Source organism: Balaenoptera physalus (assembly GCF_965194825.1).
Source record: "Balaenoptera physalus genome assembly, chromosome: 7".
NCBI lineage: Eukaryota > Metazoa > Chordata > Mammalia > Artiodactyla > Balaenopteridae > Balaenoptera > Balaenoptera physalus.
Window position 1 is genome coordinate 89,586,033 of NC_138886.1, and position 22,741 is coordinate 89,608,773.

Consider the following 22,741-nt stretch of genomic DNA (forward strand, 5'->3'; position numbering starts at 1 on the left):
AAACGATTCATGAATCAGGCAGCATCTCATCTGATAGAAAGGGAGATACTCCAACGGGTTACACAACATGGAAGGCTTTTTGTTTTTTGGCCACGCCACATGGCATGTGGAAATCTTAATTCCCCGACCAGGGATCGAACCCATGCCCCGTGCATTGGAAGAGCAGAGTCTTAGCCCCTGGACCACCAGAAAAGTCCCAGAAGGCTTTTAAAGTAAAGAGGGTGGGACAAGGAAAGAAAGTCATCATCAAGGGAAAAAATGAAAGTTCACTGGAGGAAAGTGAAACTTCAGGTGACAATGGCTTCTCATTGGCTAAACTGCGGAATTTTCTATTAGCTATTTCTATTTTCTATTTCTTGTTGCTGGCCAGGAAGGAAGTCTTCCCTCCTCCAGCTGGGGTAGTAAAGTGGTTGCACTTCCTGTTTGGGGTCAGTGAATGACCTCTTCCTCTTGGGGTAATTGATGATGAGTGACACGGCATGAGAGCTCCCTCTACGGGCCTTCCAGACTCCAATTCTAGTTGAGGTTTCCTTTTGTTAACATTCACAGCATGTTTTATTGGCAGGAGGATTCACAATGAGGGAGAAAAGGCCACAAGACTCACCATAAAGAAGGCTCAGAAATTCCTGGGTGTGTCCAAGGGAGGCACAAGGTGGCTGTGGGGTCAGCTGGTGGCCACAATGATCACGTGGTTCCATCTGATGGGTTTGCAGCTCGATGTGGAATAGTGAATAAAAGGGTCAGTTCATCCTATCAGAGAAACATGAAACTGAGATCATAAGCTTCCCACTGCTAGAAGCATCATGAGCCTTCAGAAAAGAACAGAGAACATGTCTAAAGGGTTTGGGAACATCAGAGACATATCTCCTCAGAGTGGGACTCCCCAGGCTCTCCAGGTCTCAGTCCCCAACTCTCCCTCAGGGACAAAGCCTCCTCACCTCTGTCCTTGTCAGCTCACTGATCCCTAGAGGTCCTGCCTATCCCTGAGGACTTAGGTTTCCATGGAGACAGGTTGGTTGAGACCTAGTGATACAGTTGACCAGCCTGATACACAACAGTTCCCACCACCCTGGGGCAGTTGGGCTCAGGGACACGTGGCTCTGGACCCCATGTGGAGGGTGTCCTTGCACGTCAGCTGTGCCCCAGAAGAGCCAGTAACGCCTGTAGCTGTCCAACTGATTCTCAGGGTATTTTCCTGGGAGAGCCCTTGGTCATCTGACCGCCTATCCAGGAGGCCCCGTGACTTTCTGACTGCGGCCTGTCACGCCAACAACACACCTGTGAAGGTTCTGCTCTGCATGGCCATCTGTCCACCAGGCCCCCCTTCTAGGGACCCAGATGCTAGGACCACACAAATGCTGAAGGAGTGTCCACCTGCCTAAGGTACAGACACCCCTGTATCCATCTGCATGATTTCTACTGGGAATCAACAACATTTATGGGGATTCTTTGGCCCTAAAGAACAGACCAACCTGATAGGAGCAATGCAATGATTCACGATTACCAGGGTCAATGCACATATACAGGGGCCCATAGCCCCAGATGCCCCACTCACAATTCACATGGGTGTCCCATACGTACACACCGATGCCCAAATATTCTTGCTTCATACATACATACATCCAAACACGCACATCAGTGGTGTGCTGGTAAGTGCTAAAAAACTCTCCGAGAAAGGTGGGAAAGACTTCACCTATGCTATCTACGTGGTATAAATATTCCCAGCATGACCAATTTCAAGCTACCCACCTGACATCACTGAACACAGAGCTGGGAAGAGACATGCACCATTGACTATCCCAGCATAGTATGAACCAGTTCCAGCACATCCCATACCTTTTCCTATGAATTTGTGTACACAATCCACTTACACCCCAAGTAGAACCCTCAACTCCCATCACAGATATATAACCAAAAGGATACCACATACACATATGTGTTTGTACATGTACATATATATATATATATATCCTGAACACACACGTACATTTCTACTCTCACCCTGAATAAATACACAAACAGACTACCTCTTACTACCTAAATTTTTACAGACAAAACCTTACTCACCCTGAATATTCACATTCCACTCTCACAACTATATATACACACACAACATGGGCCTGAAAACAAACACGTGCAACCAGTATGCCATCCAGATATACACACTGAGTACCTAAACACACAGGCTCACCACGTACACAACTGTCTCATGTGCAACCCAAAAAAGACCCATATGCAATCCCACAGACCTAAAATACATATACTCCAGGATTCCTGCACACACACATAATCTACACCGTCTACTGGTTTCCAAACACACAAACTAAACTCTCACATCCCCCAGAATACATACCCCAGAAGCCCCAGGAACTCAAAAACACACACAGCCACAACTAACCTATTCTTATCAAATACAGCTGACCCTTGAACACCTTGGGGGTTAGGGCGCCAACCCTCCATGCAGTGGTTCTGCATCCATGGATCATGTAGTAGTCCTGTAGTATTTACTGGAAAAAAAATCCACTAGAAGTGGACCCGTGTGGTTCAAACGTGTGTTGTTCAAGGGTCAACTGTACATATAAGTCCACCTCACTAATACTGAGAACACACATACAAGCAACACCACTAAATTCTTCAGGCATTACATTTTGAAATAGACACATAGAGGACTCTAAGCCTCCTGATATACTCACAAATCAAAAAATACACACACCCACAAACTACTCATGAGTATACACCCCAAATGCTCAGACACACTCAAAACAGAAAAACACCGACAACCTCTGCAGTCTTACTAATATACATACACAATTCTCACACACCTATGGACACACACATGCAAATATTCCCAAGCCCTGAACATACAGATCCCCTCCCAAACACTATACATTATGCTACCTCTCCAGAATACAAGCTCCCCACCACTACCCCAACATATAAACTGTATATGTGTGTGGGGGTGTTTATATATATATATATATTTCTACCCTCACCCCGAATATATAGACAGACCACCTCTTACTCCTACCAAACACATGTATAAACACCCTAGCATTCTCCAAAGAAATACACTTTGAATACTCCTAACAACTCCATACCTTATGAACGAACTTTGATAATGCATGAACCTGATGATGGACACACACACAGATTAGAATACACAAGTAAGATACATGGAAGTGTCTCCAGCAAACCATTTATGAAACAACTTCCATATATCAAATTATCCCTACCTATTAGGAGCCAGCTCACACATATGCAAGTACTAACAAATACCCATATCACATATTTCTAATACATAGAAATGCAATTGTCCAACTTCCCTGTAGAAACATAGAACCCCACCTCTTTATCAGATACACATATACTCACTTCCCAAAATACATAAGCTTCAGAGGCTCCTACTGAAAATTACAAATGCACAGCCTCAGCAAATATTCCTCCAAGTGGCCATGCCCCTTGAATACACACACAAACTCATTTAACACATAACTCTCCACAAGTCCCAAATGCAACCACAATTACCCAGAACACTACAAATATGCAATAATATCATCCTATATGCCCTTTGTTCCAAATACACATACAGTACCACACTACTGGCATATACATAACCCCACATTCCCAACCTCTCATACAGAATTAACTCTGCCATCTTGCAGAATACAGAATCATACAAACACGACATACCTACATATACAACATCCACCAGTCCCAGAAAATAGTCACAGACTTGCCCTCTACACATCCAAATATACATAGACAGCTCCTGAAAATGCACACACACAAACACCCCATAACCATACAACATGCCCTGAATACACAAATGATCATCCTACATTCCCCAAATATACAAAATAAACAGACTGGACACCCAAAGTAATATACACCACTACTTTCCCTGACATTGCCCTTATGCATATGCAGATAATCCTTCCAAATCCACCATTAGACACACATAAATCCCCAAATTCATGGATGAAAAAAACACATGTAAACATATTCCCCAAACACCAAATTACAAACACCTAACCACCAACTCCTTGAGTATGCCTGCGTCACATCTCAACATCCTCCAAGTACAACACTCACTCTTACACACTCTCACAAAAACACAGGCATGACCTCCCTTCAGACACAAACATCCACAGACAAAACCAACCCACACATTTGACTACATATCAGATTCCCACCAACCAATTAAATATGTACAGACCCCATCTATGCTTGCAAATCAATCATGATTTGACATCAGACTACAAATACATGTTTATTACCACATTCAGCAAAGTTGCTCCCATCACTGACAAAAAGAATGCAGTTTGAACATAAGTGTTGATTGATGTTTTTATGATAAGAAGGAAGACACTAGTGAAACCATGAGTGTGTTCCTTCGATCTTCACTCATTTTCCAATCACCTGAGCTACACCTTTGGAACCAGATGAGGGTTTTCAACTCGCAAGAACGTCCCTCTAGCTTTTGTACTCTTCAGAACGCGCAGCCTAGAACAGCACCTGTTTAATAGCTCACACACACTACTTACCCCCCACTGTAGGCCCCGCAATCACTGAACCCTTCATGCAGCCGGCTCCCCAGTGGTGCCAATAACCCTGGGGTAAACCCCTCAAGGGAATCGAGCTCTATGGGGGCGTGAATCCACATTGTGGGGAGTCTCCTTACACGGACAAGGGCACAAATAACCCACAGGGTGAACAACAGCGCAGAGCGGCGACACCTGAGGGGTGAAAAGTCCCCGTACCCTTACCTCAGGGTTCCTAGAATTGACTCCAGAGGCGGCCATGACAGGCCCCGCCCCCGCCGGACGGCCGTTGGGGCCCCAACCTCCGCGCTCGTGCATGCGCTCCTGTCTTCTGGAGCCGAGCCAACTGCCCCAACAGACGCCAGGAGCTGTTGGAGGACGGAGTCCCGCGTGCCTGAGAGCCCCGCCCCAGTGGGCGTGCGCAGGCGTGCAGGCGCGGGGCACGCGGGGATCTGTTCCAGGAGGTCTCTGCAGGAGAGGAGAGAAATGCAGGGTCAGGCACGCTAGGGAGCATCTCTGGCGACGCTCCTCGCTGGGAACCTTCGTGACAGTCTCTTCTTAAAACCAGATCTTGTGAGATGTGCACTCCTGATTTTTATATTGCACACGTGAAACCCATGCACTTAGCTACAAAGAGTTCTGGAGAGCTCCGCTCTAAGCACAGTAGCCTCAAATTGGGGCAAGTGCTTTCATGCCCTTTGGACTGCAGTTCCTTGGTTCTTCTTTATGCCTTTCAAAAAACAGTAGGTCCTTTTTCCTAGCAAGCCTGAAGTTTCCGTTAAAGAACAATTCTAGCAAAGAATTCAGACCTGGGAAACACTCTTAAGATACTGTCTCCTGACTCCGTTCCTAGAGGTTTTCCAAACGCATTTACTCTACTAGAATATTTTTTCTCAGTGTATTTAAATACATGGAGGTTTTTCAATAAATGTTGATTCACAGGTGTTTCCTTTGTACGTTTTTTTTTTTTTTTAAATAACTTTGAGAGAGAGCGGACAATCTGGGCCAATTTCAACACAGCAGGTAGTATGGGAACAATTTTACTTTCCCTCCCTCCTTTTTTGTAATATCTTGCAGACTTTCAGTTGGCATTAAAAAACGACAGCAACAACAAAAATAGTAGCGGGATCAACTTACTGACCTGACTTTGTAATACTTCCCAAAGAAACTTCAATCATCAGATCCTCTTTCTGGTCAATTGCAAGATTAGAGCATTTCTCACTCAACAGGATGCCTCTGAAGACCCCTCACATCTAACAGCACTAAGCGCCTCCAAGTGCACAGACTTGAAAACTCCACAAGACACAAACATTGTATCTCTTTGTTTCTTTAACGTTTCCTGATTGAGTGGAAGATGAACAGTCTTCTGAGGCTTGTGATGCATGTCCAGAGTTGTTTTTTCTCAGTAGTCAATGCCTGCCCGCAGCCTCTGTGCAGGAATAGTCAGAGACCATGATCCAAAGGACTTTTAGATACTCCCTTCTGTGACTGCTCTTCCCAAATTACATTTGGGCTAATTTGATTCTCTCTGTCTCTATGGTGTAGGATTTTGAAGTATTACAAAAGTGATTGCAGAATTGGGACTGGCTAATTTTTGCACAGTGCAATTTTTGTATCAGTGGCCTTGAGAAGAGTCCTTCAAATACTGTATCAGAATTATGAGTGAGAATCTTGTAAATAATTGGTTGAATGACTGAACAAAGGGAGGAAGCAACAAGGAAGCCTGCCTTTCTCGAGTGCCTGGGTACAATATTTTGCCTCACCATCCCTCTAGTATGAAGTTATTGGTTGAAAATCATCTGAGTTTTCCTTCATTGTAAAAGCTCCAGGACTGAGCGATATTCCCAAACTGTTTATTTTTTTCAGTCCCCGACAGGAGTTTCTTTAGATACAAAGTTCATTTAGAAACTTTATGTCTAAAGTTTCTTTAGATATAAAGTTTCACCATGATGTTGCTTGAAATATTCTCACCTTATCTTCTCATCTTCTTCTGAGTCAGTTTTTCCTGACAAGGGGCAAGGAACTTCTTAAACACCAACAGGAGTCTTTTTCACACTGTGGAACAGTCCTTCGAAACCTCTGTTTCCTTCCCCAACACCCCACAATCAGTTGGAGTTCTACTGCAGCTACAGCAGTGAGAGAATATCGTCTCCCAAGAGATTTGGTTGCCATCCTCTGAGGTTTTCAGCTTCATCTCCCTTGACAAGTTTCCTAACGGTCCTCTCTTCTCACAACACAAAACACGAATACTCTTTCATATCATTTTGATAGTGGTAAACTGACTGACATGGATTCTCAATATGAAAATAATAATCAGACAAGTTTTGTAAAAGGAATGCTACCATGATTCCCATGCAGATGGGGCCATATGCAACGATGAGCCTAGATGGTAAAGAGCAAGTGTATGTAATGCAGACAGGAAATTAACAAACTTGTAAGCAGGGCTTGCAGGCTAGGATTTAGATGGAAGTGGGCTTGTCTGAATGGGGATTGGACACTGGTGGATAAACTCTTGGCATTGTGTCAAGGTGCACATCCATCTCATGGGTAGTGGACTTTTAACACCTAGAAAAACCAGGGCTCTAGGCTGTTTAGTCCCTTTAACATAAGGAAAGAGAAGAAGATTTTCTGCCTTCTTGTTCCTTACTTCTGTCCTTACCCCTACTAAGCCAAGATGTTCAGTGCTATATGATGGCTCTTCCAAATCCATTTCATCCAAAGAGCCTGCAGATTTTGTGTATGTTTACAGTTGTGTTTTCTGTTGGAGCCAAGATGCACACTTTAGTCTCATCACTCCAAGTTCTCTTTCTCATAAGGATGAGTAACTGATAATAGCTTAGTATGTTCTGATTTTTTGGTAGTGTTGCCAGATAAAATACAGATTTCGAGTTAAATGTAAATTTCAGATAAACAGGGAAAGACTTTGCAGTAAAACTATGTCCAAAATGTTGCATGGGACAAAGTTGTACTAAAAATGAATTCATTGTTTATGTGAAATTCAAAAGTCAAATTCAGTTAGGCATTTGTTACTTTTCTTTACTAGATCGAGCCACCCTATTCTTTCAGGTGCTTTGAAATTTAAGAGACTAGAAATTCTTGTTCTAGGAATCTAGTGCAGAAACAGAGGAGCCACGATACCCGTACAAAGACAATCATTGGAAATATCCTCAGATATATTGGAACATATATGAATTTTCAACTAGAAAAAAAATGAAGGCATTTTAAAAACTGAAAACAGATTGCCTTCGTTTTTAGTTGCATGACGTATCTCTGGGAAGATTTTAGTGAAAGAGATAACACTGGTTTCCTCCGGGAAAGAGGATTGGGTTGACAGGGGAAAGAGGTGGGAGGAGGACTCGCCACTGCATATTCCATTTTGCACAATTTAATTTTGAACCATGAGGAGGTGTTGCTCGCTTAAAATATTATACTAAAATCATTTAAAAGGTAAAAAACTCAATCTTTTACAACCATGGAATACTATGAGAAAGACATTTAGTGAATTCTGGTCTTGGACATGGGGGCTGCATGACGGTTTTTTGATGGACGGGGGCTTTCCAGCACAAAGGATCATTAGTAAGGCTGGTCCTGCTGGATGTTGGTTGGAGCACAAGGACCACTCCCTTAGGAGTGATGTACATACAGCAGTCAAAGACACTGGATCTGCTGAGACAATCCTAATTTCAAATACTCAGTTCCATGTGGCCATAAATACCCAAGTGTTTATCAGACTAACAGTTCTGAATTTTGTTCAGAAAGTCTAGTCTCTGTTGAAGTAAGTCAAGAGCCAGGTAGGAAGCAGAGTGTGTTGAGGGACACAAAACTAGGTTGATGGAAAAAGAAGTGAAAGGAAGGGAACATCAAGTCCAACCTCAGTGCCGTGAATCAAAAACAGTCTATAAACTGCGTAAAGAGGCACATGCCAATTGTGTTGCCACTGTGTGAGGTGGAAGGAACTTCCGGTTCTTGCCTACCTGCCAGAGCCCTCGTGGAATGTCTCCCCACCCCCACCCTACCCAGACCCACGTGCCCTCTGCCCCTCCCCCACTGCAGAATGTTTCAGCCACATTCTACTGTTATGACTCAAACCTGCCCCTCCTTCAGTTGGATCCTGAGCGTCTGTTGAAGCAGGTCACTCTCTGGGTCCTGGTCTTGACTTTTCTCATTGAGGCTACCAGGCAGCAGTAGTCCGTGCCCAAGCCTGCAGGATGGCTTCAGAAGGAGGTAAGCCTATAGGCTGGGGGTGTGTTCTCAGAGACCCTGCCATCCCTCACATCCTTTGGGTTCACACGTGACACTTCACGGTGGGCACACAGTTGGACTGAAGTAGAGGGAGAAGAGAGCACTGGACACACGAGGACATTTCACCTGGGGAGACTGGGGAGCCTGAAGAAACCTGAGACTGCACTGGGGAGGAGGGGTCATTGGAGGCGGATCAAGAGGAATTGCCCTGGCTATGGAGAAAGGATGGCAGCAGGCAGGTTGATTCTTTCTAGAAGGGAGACAAGCCACTTTGAAACGTGTGTGTAAGGATGTGTGTGATGTCCTGGTGGTGACACAGGGAGGGTCATGAGGAAAGCCTAGACCTGTCTTGTGTTCCTGAGGCACCTGAAGCTTGCCTCACCATATCTTTCTAAGGGATTTGAACAGGAGCATACTGTATCTAAGGGGGCCGTGGGGAGAGATGGTCTTGGTGAGAAAACTATTCAGTGGGGCTGTGTGTGGCCACACCTGCAGTGAAGTGCCCTCTCCGACAGCTAGGCAGGAGGTTACTCTAACTGCCGCAGCCCACACCTCGTCCACTCCTCCCAGCCCAAAGCTCACTTCTCAGTTCAGGCAACTGTTGCTTTGGATTCAACAGGGGATGGGCAACCGTGTAACTTCAGCCAAAAGAGGGCTCAGGTTCCTGAGTTGCTCTGAATTGTTCTTCCTTTTGTGGAATCGCAGTACTTCAGACCTACTTCACCTCGTCCAGTATCTCATGGTGGACCCTCAGGCTGCCTTGAGAGGAAGAGTTTGTTCATATTTCCTGTCACTCCTTCATGGACAGAGGACAGATGTGGAGTGGGGTTGTTTCGGGTGGAATGTCTGTGAAGGCTGCTTCCTCTTTTAAAGGGGGAAGGAGTGTAGCCCAGGGGCAGGAAGACGATCTTCTGTGTTATTATTAAACGTCCTATGACACCTGTTCTGGTTAATTAGGTGCACCGTGGTGTGTACCTTGTTCTCATGAACAAGGATGTGATCCAGACAACTTGATCGCCATGGCAACTGGCTTCTGCCTGCTTCTCAGATTGTCTTTCCGTTATTGGGAGCTGGAGGGGGAAGGACCACAGGCGGTCTGTACTCCCATGACCAATGTAACATGACAATTCCCTGGCCCTTGTCTAATCCTCTGCAGCCATCACTGGCTGTGAAATGACAGAATCTAAGGGACACGCGCCAACTTCTCACACACCACTCCCCCCACCCCCGCCTCTTAGGAACAAAACCCCTGAGTGATGACAGTGACTCTGGGTACTGGGGAGGGGGTGGCAGGACCTGGCCCATGTTACGTGTCTGCTGTGGGTTGTTCTGAGATGCAGGTGCATTCTGGGCAGGTGTTATGGGTTTGTATCAGGATTCCATTAGAGAGATATTTTCCAGCATTTTGTTTTGTTTTGTGAGGCTAGGAAAGAAAGAGGGGATTTCTACTGAGCATCAGGAAAAGGAGGACTGAGGAGGAGGTGGGGCCCTAATATTTTACACAATACCTGTCCACAAAGGGCTTTTGGGTGCCTAGAACTTACCTTGGAGAAGGTCCCTACCTGCTAGTACGCCGGCTGAGGGGCATTTCTCACAGAGCAGATGTCCACACAGTTCCAGATCTTGGGAGACAGCCTGTGAGGCTTAGGTGCCAGGGGGTGCCTTAGGGAGGCTCTCCAAGTCAGTGCTTGCTGAGGTGATTTCTTCTCGGCAGACAGGGGTCAGGGACTTTGGTGGATGGGCGCGGGGTCACCAGTGGAATAATTCTCAACTGGAGGTCAGGGCATGAAAATCACTTGAAGACCTTTGCACGCTGCACAGTTTCCCTTGTCCAAGTGTCCCTCACCTGTGGAGATTTACACTCTGATGCCACAGAAAGCCTCAGTCCCACTTGCCCATTCTCCTCCTCCATTCACTCCTTTCCTTTGCCTCAACAGCATGTCCAGTGCTGGGAACGGATGTGACCATGAACCCCGGTGCCTCCTTGTCTACTTTCACGGCAGTGCCCTTCCCTCCACCCATTCCTGGCGCCCAGCACCGGCCACCCTGGCAGCAGCACCTGCCACGTCCCATCACCCCAGCATTCCCTCCTGGCAGCAGCCTGCTGCTGCCAGCTTTCCCCAGGACGCCTATGGTGGCTAATGGTGGCCGTGGCCCCAGTGCCCCTGGGGCTTGCAACCTCACGGTCCAAGTGAGGTCACAAGGGAGGACAGTGGAGGCCCCCCAGTCTCAGACCTTTGTCGTTACTCAGGCCCCCCTCAACTGGAGCGCTCCTGGGGCCCTCAGCAGGAGTGCTGCATGTCCTGCACCCGTATTCATAGCAACCCCTGTGATGGGGACCGTTGTGACTGCTTCAGCTGTTGGAGTTAGTCAGGCTGGCAAGGGAGGCTGGACCCCAGGCTTTCCTCCTCAAGCTCCACCACCAGCTGCCCAGCTGGCCCCTATCATTCGCCCAGGGAACTCTGGGCCATGGCCACATGGCACTTCCAGGGAGGGCCGCCTGGCCACCAACCAGCCCAACGCCTCGCAGGATGGCTCCTCTAACACCCAGAGAGAGTACAGTAACTTCCTACGTTGGCAGCACATCAAGCCCCTGGCCCGGAGACACTTTCACCTGAGTCCTGATGCAGAAGCTTTTTCCTGCTTTCTCATGTGAGTGAACGCTCAGAGGGTCCTGAGCTTATGGGAGCTTTTAGATAAAGAGGAACTGGGGATGGACTCGCACGTTAGGTTTCTAGGGCTACTGGAAGGAAGGTGTGAGGGCGATGTCCATGCTATGAGAGGGCACATTGTCGGTCACATGGGTGGGCCTGCCAGTCCGTGACATCAGGACTGAAATGTGCCCTATCTCAACTGGCCCCACCACCCTGTGAGTCTGGCCAGCTTGCTCTTCCATGATTCTCATGGTAATATGGACTGAAGACTTGCAGTCAGAGAGGGTCGTGGTGTAAGGTGAGGAGCCAAGGAGTGGATGCCGCACTCTCCTGTGGTGCCGTGTCCTTCATACAGGACGTGAGCGTACATGGCCAGGGGAGGTCACTTCAGAGGAGGGGGAGGAGCGCGGGGCCCAGGAGAGCGCTTTATGCATGCCTCCACTTCGTTGTGGAGAAGTCCACTAGGAACAGGGTGATGGTAGAGCTCTCCTAAGGGCGTGGGCTCTCTCCCACTAGAGTTGTGAGCCTGGCAGGCATTTCCATCCTAAACCTCCGGTCCCTGGTAAAAAGGGGACAATTACACTTCACTCAGAGGACTGTGCAGAAGACGCCTTGGGCTAATCTATGAAGTGTTAGCAGATTGCATGGCACATGCCACGCCTCATTGACGATGATGATTTTTATGATGAAAATGCAGCCTTGAGGAGGAAAAGAGCTCCCCAAGGCACAATGTCCCAGCTCTAGCCTGGGAGTGGAGGGTCATCCTTGAGTGAGTGTGAGGCGGTGACAGCAGTGGCCGGGAAGGCTTGTCTTTGCCCTCCCAGACGCCCGCCTCTCACCCTCCTGTTGCTCAGTCACTCTGGGTTGAGTGATGTGTGGTCCACATGGGCGGGTGGGGTCAGGCAGGTGGGGGCTGGGCTGGGCCCGGAGACTGACCCCGAGGGCTTACAGCCCAGTGCTTCGATCCGTGGCCCGCCTGAATCCCAACATGCCACTGGAGGAGGGACTGTGGAGGGCCGTGCAGGAATGGCGGCGCTTGAGCAACCTTGACCGGATGATCTACTACGAGAGGGCGGAAAAGTGAGTCAGCGTCCTGGGCCCAGGGGCTGCGTGGAGGGTGAGGCGAGTGGGTGAGGGCAGGGTCTGGCCGTGGGGATGCTCATCAGAGAGGACAGAGGAGAAGGGCTGTCACCCAGCACAGGGTCCCCGCAGCCCAGGGGCCCTACTGTCCCCCAGAAACCCCTCCCTCACCTTGAGAGTTTGAGACTTCTGTCCTTCCTCCACCAGGAGCTCTGCCTTCCCCTGATTTTGACCTACCCTTGCCTTGACATGAAGGTCTCAGGACGGGGCAGGGTGAAGCTGTGAGTCCAGTAGGGGTCCAACTCCGGCCATATGAGCTGGGCCGGGGAAAGAGCTCCACCCGCCAGCCTGCTGCTTCCTTAGTGGTGGGTGGCTGGCGGCCACTAACATAGATTTGGGACCACCTCTTCTCATGAAAAGTGCCCTGTGTGGGTACCCTGGCATCCCTGAAGAGGCTGGGGAAGCCAGCTGTCGGCAGCCCAAGGGTCTCCGGCCCTTCCAGTGTTTGCTCCATGGTAATCCCCTTGGTTTAAGAAACAAAAGCAAACAAACGAGCGCCTCTCAGAGGAAGGGAAGGCCTCTCCTCTAAGCTCAGCATCCACATCGTCCAGCCTCTCCTGGGCCCTGTCTCCAGGTCTATGTTCCAGGACTCTCAGTCCTAGCCCAGGGTCCTGGATTCGGTCAGGGACCCCTGTGGGGAACACATGCCTGTTCCAGCCTCTGGCTGTCAGCCCTTCATGTGGTTCTGGACGGGGAAGGGGGCATGGGGAGGGTGGCCCCTGGGTCAGCCATGTGTCCAGTTGACCTGGTTCAATTCAGCGACCTGGGTCTATGCTGTTGAATGCCCTCCAGTGCTGGTGAGGCAGGAAGGGTCCCAGATCTTGTTATCACTTCCAGGAGCAGCTCTCTGCTGTGGACAGCACCTCACAGGGCCTTGACGGCCCCAAGGCACATCCTCTCCCAGTGCCTCATTCTTGGCTGCCTTTGTTGGGCTCCAGAATCCAGGCCTTTTTCTCAGGGTGGCCTGTGCCTCCGTCATCCCCCAGGTTCATGGAATTTGCAGCCGAGGAGGAGATGCACATTCAGCATTTGCAGTGGATGCAGAGCGTGCAGGACGTGCCTCCTCCAGCCCCACCGAAGCTGGATCCTCGGGGGCCCCCAGCCCCGAAAGTGGGCCTTCAGCCAGGCACCCAGGTTCCCACTGGAGCTGAAGGCACAGGTAACAGGGGCCTAGGGTTGGCCACCGTCCCGATGTGGATCCTTTTCTTTCAAGACAGGGGCATTGGTCTTTCAACCAAAACAGCCACCGAGGCGGGGGGTGTGGGGGTGGGGTCTCAGCTGCCCTTTGTCACTACGGGGTATTGACTTGGTCAGTTTTGTAACTCCTCTCACACCTCCCTGTCAAAGGACCCCACACGAAGTCTGCCTAAGAAGTGGGCTTGATGGGGAGACCCCTAGAAAATTGGAGGTTCCCCACTTCCTTACTTGTGACTCTCTTAGATGACCCCCTAACCTCCCCTCTCCAACTGTGCATGAGGCTTCAGATGGTCCTGACCCCTCCCACACCCACATCAACGTCCCCCAAACAATGCCCTCACCAACGTGCGCTCGGTGGTCAGGAGGTGGACCGGGAGTCCCTCACCTTCCTTCCCTTCCTCCTGCTCTGCCTCAGCCTGTGCTCCCAGGATGTCCGGCCCCAGGGACCAGCCCTCGCACCCGAAGCCACACAGATCCCAGCGGACCCCGGAGACCAAGGCGCCCAAGGAGATTCCCCCTGAGACTGTGAGGGAGTATGTGGACAGGATGGAGGCGCTGGTGGGGCCCGTCCACTCAGCCCCAGGCAAGTCACATGCAGAATGTGGAAAGGACGGAAATGAGCTGAAGCAGGAAGAGGACGACACCTACTTGGACCCGTGTCTCTTGAGCTACACTGACGAGCTGCGTTCCCGGGAACACTCTGTCACCAAGGTAGGCTGGGCCTGGAGCCTGGGGTCTACAAGATGCCAGGGCATGGAACTCTCAGCACCCAAGATCTGGGTTCTGCTCAGGCCGATGGGACTTAAGCTCAGCTCCTTGTTCCTGAGCCTGGTGTTAGGGGAGGTTTATGCAGATGTATGTGTGTATATGTTTGTGTCTGTGTGTATGCCTTTGTGTGTCTGTGTATGTGCATCTGTATATGTGCTCTTTTGTGTGTGACTGTGTATGTGCGTGTGTGTGTGTGTGTGTGTGTGTGCTGACCATCCCCGCCTTGTGGAGGAGAGTGGGGGTGGGTCTCTGCTTTTCACTTTCCCTCCTGGTCTTCTTGTGTCACAGGCCACACCTGGCCAAGGATGCTCACAGCCTCTTCTTTCTGTCCAAGGTGGAGGCAGTCATTCACCGTCGATTCCCGGCAGAATTGTTTTCCCCAGACCCACAGTTGGATGTCTTGGCCCTTGCTGAGGAGCTGAAGCAGGAGGAAGGACTCACCCCTGAAGAAGTGAGCCAGGGGAGGGAGAGGGACACTTAGGGAGCCAGGGGACTCCAGGGGAGGGGGGACCCCAGGTGATCCAGGGGGCAGGGGAAACCAGGTGGCCCAGGGGAGCCAGAGGAGGGAGGGATCGCAGGTAGAACAGGGGAGACAAGGGACACCCAGGAAGACCAGGGCACGGAGGGACCCCAGTGAGCAGGGGAGAGGTAGTGCCCCAGAAAAGGAGGCCCACATGGCTCTGTCCGTCCCTTCCCTGCCTCGGAGGCCTGGCATGGGGAAAGGCCCTCTCTGGGGTGGGTGCAGCGCAGGGTGATAGGAAGGAGAGGATGGGGAGCCGGGAGCGGAGGGAAGGACACACAGCTGGGAATAAGGTGCAGGAGGATGGCAGGAATGCCACCGTGTCTGTATTTGGAGTCTAGTCCTGGGGTCCCCCGTCCCCTCCTCCCCCCCAGGGCCATTGTCCCACTGCCCAGTGCTCCTCCTCTCACACGTGCGCGTGGAGCCGTCACTGTCCTCCTCCCTCCTACCAGCTGGTGCAGAAACGACTCCTGGCCTTGAAAGAGGACGAGGGTGGGCCGGCAGCCCCGAGCCACAGGGCACCCGGAGTGGGCTCAATTCTATCTGAGTCCCACGCCCGCCAAGGTGCCCAGAGGCACGACCAAGACCGCCATCGAGGGGTCAGTGATGAAGCCTGCCCACCAGAGATTGATGTTGAGGCTCTTCATAGGCCCATCCGAACAGACACTGGCCCGTTCGTGCTCAGAGTCTTTGTTCCCTATCAAGGACGTCAGGCTGGCAAGGGAGGCTGGACCCCAGGCTTTCCTCCTCAAGCTCCACCATCAGCTGCCCAGCTGGCCCCTATCATTCGCCCAGGGAACTCTGGGCCATGGCCACATGGCACTTCCAGGGAGGGCCGCCTGGCCACCAACCAGCCCAACGCCTCGCAGGATGGCTCCTCTAACACCCAGAGAGAGTACAGTAACTTCCTACGTTGGCAGCACATCAAGCCCCTGGCCCGGAGACACTTTCACCTGAGTCCTGATGCAGAAGCTTTTTCCTGCTTTCTCATGTGAGTGAACGCTCAGAGGGTCCTGAGCTTATGGGAGCTTTTAGATAAAGAGGAACTGGGGATGGACTCGCACGTTAGGTTTCTAGGGCTACTGGAAGGAAGGTGTGAGGGCGATGTCCATGCTATGAGAAGGCACATTGTCGGTCACATGGGTGGGCCTGCCAGTCCGTGACATCAGGACTGAAATGTGCCCTATCTCAACGGGTCCCACCACCCTGTGAGTCTGGCCAGCTTGCTCTTCCATGATTCTCATGGTAATACGGACTGAAGACTTGCAGTCAGAGAGGGTCGTGGTGTAAGGTGAGGAGCCAAGGAGTGGATGCCGCACTCTCCTGTGCTGCCGTGTCCTTCATACAGGACTTGAGTGTACATGGCCAGGGGAGGTCACTTCAGAGGAGGAGGAGGAGCACGGGGCCCAGGAGAGCGCTTTATGCATGCCTCCACTTCGTTGTGGAGAATTCCACTAGGAACAGGGTGATGGTAGAGATCTTCTAAGGGCGTGGGCTCTCTCCCACTAGAGTTGTGAGCCTGGCAGGCATTTCCATCCTAAACCTCCGGTCCCTCGTAAAAAGGGGACAATTACAATTCACTCAGAGGACTGTGCAGAAGACTCCTTGGGCTAATCTATGAAGTGTTAGCAGATTGCATGGCACATGCCACGCCTCATTGACGATGATGATTTTTATGATGAAAATACAGCCTTGAGGAGGAAAAGAGCTCCCCAAGGCACAATGTCCCAGCTCTAGCCTGGGAGTGGGTGGTCGTCCTTGAGTGAGTGTGAGGCGGTGACAGCAGTGGCCGGGAAGGCTTGTCTTTGCCCTCCCAGACGCCCGCCTCTCACCCTCCTGTTGCTCAGTCACTCTGGGTTGAGTGATGTGTGGTCCACATGGGCGGGTGGGGTCAGGCAGGTGGGGGCTGGGCTGGGCCCGGAGACTGACCCCGAGGGCTTACAGCCCAGTGCTTCGATCCGTGGCCCGCCTGAATCCCAACATGCCGCTGGAGGAGGGACTGTGGAGGGCCGTGCAGGAATGGCGGCGCTTGAGCAACCTTGACCGGATGATCTACTACGAGAGGGCGGAAAAGTGAGTCAGCGTCCTGGGCCCAGGGGTTGCGTGGAGGGTGAGGCGAGTGGGTGAGGGCAGGGTCTGGCCGTGGCGGTGCTCATCAGAGAGGACAGAGGAGAAGGGCTGTCACCCAGCACAGGGTCCCCGCAGCCCAGGGGCCCTACTGTCCCCCAGAAACCCATCCCTCACCTTGAGAGTTTGAGACTTCTGTCCTTCCTCCACCAGGAGCTCTGCCTTCCCCTGATTTTGACCTACCCTTGCCTTGACATGAAGGTCTCAGGACGGGGCAGGGTGAAGCTGTGAGTCCAGTAGGGGTCCAACTCCGGCCATATGGGCTGGGCCGGGGAAAGAGCTCCACCCGCCAGCCTGCTGCTTCCTTAGTGGTGGGTGGCTGGCGGCCACTAACATAGATTTGGGACCACCTCTACTCATGAAAAGTGCCCTGAGTGGGTACCCTGGCATCCCTGAAGAGGCTGGGGAAGCCAGCTGTCGTCGGCCCAAGGGTCTCCGGCCCTTCCAGTGTTTGCTCCATGGTAATCCCCTTGGTTTAAGAAACAAAAGCAAACAAACGAGCGCCTCTCAGAGGAAGGGAAGGCCTCTCCTCTAAGCTCAGCATCCACATCGTCCAGCCTCTCCTGGGCCCTGTCTCCAGGTCTATGTTCCAGGACTCTCAGTCCTAGCCCAGTGTCCTGGATTCGGGCAAGGACCCCTGTGGGGAACACATGCCTGTTCCAGCCTCTGGCTGTCAGCCCTTCATGTGGTTCTGGATGGGGAGGGGGCATGAGGAGGGTGCCCCCTGGGTCAGCCATGTGTCCAGTTGACCTGGTTCAATTCAGCGACCTGGGTCTATGCTGTTGAATGCCCTCCAGTGCTGGTGAGGCAGGAAGGGTCCCAGATCTTGTTATCACTTCCAGGAGCAGCTCTCTGCTGTGGACAGCACCTCACAGGGCCTTGACGGCCCCAAGGCACATCCTCTCCCAGTGCCTCATTCTTGGCTGCCTTTGTTGGGCTCCAGAACCCAGGCCTTTTTCTTAGGGTGGCCTGTGCCTCCGTCACCCCCCAGGTTCATGGAATTTGAGGCCAAGGAGGAGATGCATATTCAGCATTTGCAGTGGATGCAGTGCGCGCAGGACGTGCCTCCTCCAGCCCCACCGAAGCTGGATCCTCGGGGGCCCCCAGCCCCGAAAGTGCACCTTCAGCCAAGCACCCAGGTTCCCACTGGAGCTGAAGGCACAGGTAACAGGGGCCTAGGGTTGGCCACCGTCCCCACGTGAATCCTTTCCTTTCAAGACAGGGGCATTGGTCTTTCAACCAAAACAGCCACCGAGGCGGGATGTGGAGGGGTGGGGTCTCAGCTGCCCTTTGTCACTACGGGGTATTGACTTGGTCAGTTTTGTAACTCCTCTCACACCTCCCTGTCAAAGGACCCCACACGAAGTCTGCCTAAGAAGTGGGCTTGATGGGGAGACCCCTAGAAAATTGGAGGTTCCCCACTTCCTTACTTGTGACTCTCTTAGATGACCCCCTAACCTCCCCTCTCCAACTGTGCATGAGGCTTCAGATGGTCCTGACCCCTCCCACACCCACATCAACGTCCCCCAAACAATGCCCTCACCAACGTGCGCTCGGTGGTCAGGAGGTGGACCGGGAGTCCCTCACCTTCCTTCCCTTCCTCCTGCTCTGCCTCAGCCTGTGCTCCCAGGATGTCCGGCCCCAGGGCCCAGCCCTCGCACCCGAAGCCACACAGATCCCAGCGGACCCTGGAGACCAAGGCGCCCAAGGAGATTCCCCCTGAGACTGTGAGGGAGTATGTGGACAGGATGGAGGCGCTGGTGGGGCCCGTCCACTCAGCCCCAGGCAAGTCACATGCAGAATGTGGAAAGGACGGAAATGAGCTGAAGCAGGAAGAGGACGACACCTACTTGGACCCGTGTCTCTTGAGCTACACTGACGAGCTGCGTTCCCGGGAACACTCTGTCACCAAGGTAGGCTGGGCCTGGAGCCTGGGGTCTACAAAATGCCAGGGCATGGAACTCTCAGCACCCAAGATCTGGGTTCTGCTCAGGCCGATGGGACTTAAGCTCAGCTCCTTGTTCCTGAGCCTGGTGTTAGGGGAGGTTTACGCAGATGTATGTGTGTATATGTTTGTGTCTGTGTGTATGCCTTTGTGTGTCTGTGTATGTGCATCTGTATAAGTGCTCTTTTGTGTGTGACTGTGTATGTGCATGTGTGTGTGTGTGTGTGTGTGTGTGTGTGCTGACCATCCCCGCCTTGTGGAGGAGAGTGGGGGTGGGTCTCTGCTTTTCACTTTCCCTCCTGGTCTTCTTGTGTCACAGGCCACACCTGGCCAAGGATGCTCACAGCCTCTTCTTTCTGTCCGAGGTGGAGGCAGTCATTCATCCTCGATTCCCGGCAGAATTGTTTTCCCCAGAGCCACAGCTGGATGTCTTGGCCCTTGCTGAGGAGCTGAAGCAGGAGGAAGGACTCACCCCTGAAGAAGTGAGCCAGGGGAGGGAGAGGGACACTTAGGGAGCCAGGGGACTCCAGGGGAGGGGGGACCCCAGGTGATCCAGGGGACAGGGGAAACCAGGTGGCCCAGGGGAGCCAGAGGAGGGAGGGATCGCAGGTAGAACAGGGGAGACAAGGGACACCCAGGAAGACCAGGGCACGGAGGGACCCCAGTGAGCAGGAGAGAGGTAGGGCCCCAGAGCAGGAGGCCCACATGGCTCTGTCCATCCCTTCCCTGCCTCGGAGGCCTGGCATGGGGAAGGGCCCTCTCTGGGGTGGGTGCAGCGCAGGGTGATAGGAAGGAGAGGATGGGGAGCCGGGAGCGGAGGGAAGGACACACAGCTGGGAATAAGGTGCAGGAGGATGGCAGGAATGCCACCGTGTCTGTATTTGGAGTCTAGTCCTGGGGTCCCCCGTCCCCTCCTCCCCCCCAGGGCCATTGTCCCACTGCCCAGTGCTCCTCCTCTCACACGTGCGCATGGAGCCGACACTGTCCTCCTCCCTCCTACCAGCTGGTGCAGAAACGACTCCTGGCCTTGAAAGAGGACGAGGGTGGGCCGGCAGCCCCGAGCCACAGTGCACCCGGAATGGGCTCAAGTCCTTCTGAGTCCCACGCCGGCCAAGGTGCCCAGGGGCACGACCAAGACCGCCATCGAGGGGTCAGTGATGAAGCCTGCCCACCAGAGATTGATGTTGAGGCTCTTCATAGGCCCATCCGAGCAGACACTGGCCCTTTCGGGCCCAAAGTCTTTGTTCCCTCTCGAGGACGTCAGGAGGTCTCTCCATTCTGGGCCGGACGGCTCTCCCCTCCCCAGGGTCAAAGGCGCACTGGCCCTCTACTGGGACCCAGGGATGCGTCTGTTCTCAGAGAGGCGTCTCCTATTCCAGCGGCCCGAGGGCCCAGGGACGCGTCCAGTGAGGCCGAGGAGGCGCTCCCCAGTCTGGCCTCCCCCTTGGCCTCTCCGCAGAGCCTGCCGTCTTGCGGGCTGTCCCAGAGTCCTGCCCCTGCCTCAGGCCTGGCCTCCCCTGGAGGTTGGGGGGCCCAGAGTGCTCCCCAGGCCCCCTCCCCTCAGAGAAGAGGCCCCAGCCCAGATCCACCAGCCGCTCCCAAGTCGAGGAAGCGGGCTCTGTGTGGGCGCCCAGCCGCTGCTGAGAAGCTGCCCATCCCCGGGGCTGGCCACGGGGTCTCTGCGAGGCCAGCCTTGGCTCTGGGGCTGGCTCGCCCCTCACAGCCGAGAAAGAGAAAGCGTGACCCGTTTGTCACAGGGAAGAGGAGGAAGAAGACGAGGAAGCACTGCAGCCAGTAGGGAACAGCCGGGCCGGCCCTCCAGGGCGAGCCCCCCAGGGCGGCCCCCAGGGGAGCCTAGGGGCTCCTCCTCACCCCAGTGCTGATCCTGGGATTGTGGGGGGTTAGGGAGGTGGGGGAGGTGGGTGTGGGCAGGACCTTTGGAGTGATGTATGAAAATTGTGAATAAAGATAGTTTTGGTGGGAAATGCTCTCAGGCCACTGTCATCTTCTTCGTGTGGAGCTGCTCCACAGAGAGCGATCCTGAGAGGAAGGAAGGGTGAGGGATGTCACAGGAGCTATGGATCTACAGGTGGCCAAACCTTTCCTCCACATAGACAAGGACTCCTCAGGCTGCCCCTGGGAACGCATAGCTCTCACTTTCCCCAGGGACCCCCTCATCATCCCCTTCTCTAAAGCCTGCTTGGCTAGGGGCCTTCTGGGGCATCTGTAGCATCTTCTGCATCCCTGAACCGTCTGGGGAGGGAGAGCTGCTTTTGTGCCTCTCAGCCCTCTGGACACTAACCAGTTTCTAGGACGGAGCCTGGAGACGGCCCTTGTCTTTATGGAGCTGCTCTCTGCTTCCCTGAAGTGGCCAGGCGATGGCGCTGGGGTGACCCTCCGCTCATCCACGGTTTCCTGTGTGGGTGGCCTGACCAGAGAGGAAAAGTCTTGGCCATGGGGACAGGACTGTCTGCCTCGTCATAGCGGGAGCGTTCTCTAGTCCCACTGGGATTATTGCAATGTGGAGAGTGGTTGAGGCAGCTACCTCTTAATCCCAGTGAGGATGCAACGAGGGGAATGGGCGTGGGGAAATTCATGGGGCACCTGTTACAGGTGTGTCTAAGGGAAACGACAGTTGGGCCCCTTTGTGGAACTTGTGGGATTTCTGTGCAGCAGCATCTCGTTCAACTGAGGGAGGAGGACCCATCTGGCTGTGGCTGTGGGGACTGGCCTTAGGGGCCTAGGGGTGTGCAAAGACACCCCAGAACTACTGTCCCTTCCCTTTCCACCCATGGCTGGACATGTGTGTGTGTTGGTATCAACACTGATTTGTATTCCCATAGAAAACAGTTCCTCCTGACAAACTATGACGGTGTTTCACAAGAACAGCTTGCTCACAGGGGCAGCAGGGGTGGGGGAGAGGTGTCTGCGGCCCCAGATCTGGGTGGGAGCTGGGATCCATGCTGAGGAGTGTAGAGGCCTCAGTCACCGTCCTGCGGTTGCCAGCAGAGACTTTGAATCATCAGAGCAGGGGAAATGACCCGCTCATAAGGGTGAGACGAGCAAACAATGAGGGGCAGGGAGCAGACCCCTGCTGTCTCCCCGAACTGCCCCCCCTCCCAGTCTGCTTAGCTTCCGTCACAGCCTGTGCTGGCCCACCTCTGAAGCCCCTTCCTCCTAAAGCACTCAGATGCTCTGATCTTTTGTAGACCTGCTCTGGGCCTCACCCCCTTCCCTGCTGGCCAAAGGCTCTTCTCCAGGTTCTGAGTTCTGATTCCTTCCCCAGGACCCAGGCAGGGGTTAGGACAACAGGGACTCCCTGAACATGACCCCTACACCATCAGCATGCAAAACTGGGGCCGCAGGCTTCCGCAGGTGGCATGGCTCTCTGCTGGAGCCTGCAAAGAGCTTGGAGAAGAAAGGGGCTCATGTCTCTCCACCTCCACTAATCTGTAGGTCAGCCTCACAGGTCCTCCTCTGTCCAGGTGGGCAGCACATATGTGCTCCCAGCCCTCCTTGACCCTTTGTGAAAGAAAGTTTTTGCAGCTCAGTAGTCTATTAGTCAAGGTGTCTCCGGGCTTGTTCCTTTTGAAGCCCTACAGGAGAA

At 52.8% G+C, this 22,741-nt stretch overlaps 1 protein-coding gene and 1 long non-coding RNA gene across 2 annotated transcripts; one reads left to right on the forward strand and one right to left on the reverse strand.

Moving 5' to 3' along the window:
* Nucleotides 1-526: 526 nt before the first annotated feature.
* LOC309664599 lies at nucleotides 527-10,656 on the reverse strand. Its single transcript, XR_014265950.1, has 3 exons — nucleotides 10,346-10,656; nucleotides 4,767-5,009; nucleotides 527-750 (listed from the first exon to the last, which is right to left on the reverse strand). It is a non-coding gene; the product is annotated as an uncharacterized lncRNA (long non-coding RNA).
* Nucleotides 10,657-10,698: 42 nt separating this feature from the next.
* On the forward strand, nucleotides 10,699-21,177 carry LOC309665189 (NUT family member 2G-like; the record flags this gene model as incomplete). Its single annotated transcript, XM_082471401.1, has 5 exons — nucleotides 10,699-11,435; nucleotides 12,389-12,517; nucleotides 13,564-13,633; nucleotides 19,506-19,616; nucleotides 20,138-21,177. Coding segments are annotated over 5 exons (1,842 nt in total), but the record flags the coding sequence as incomplete, so codon positions are not given.
* Between the last annotated feature and the right edge of the window lie 1,564 nt (nucleotides 21,178-22,741).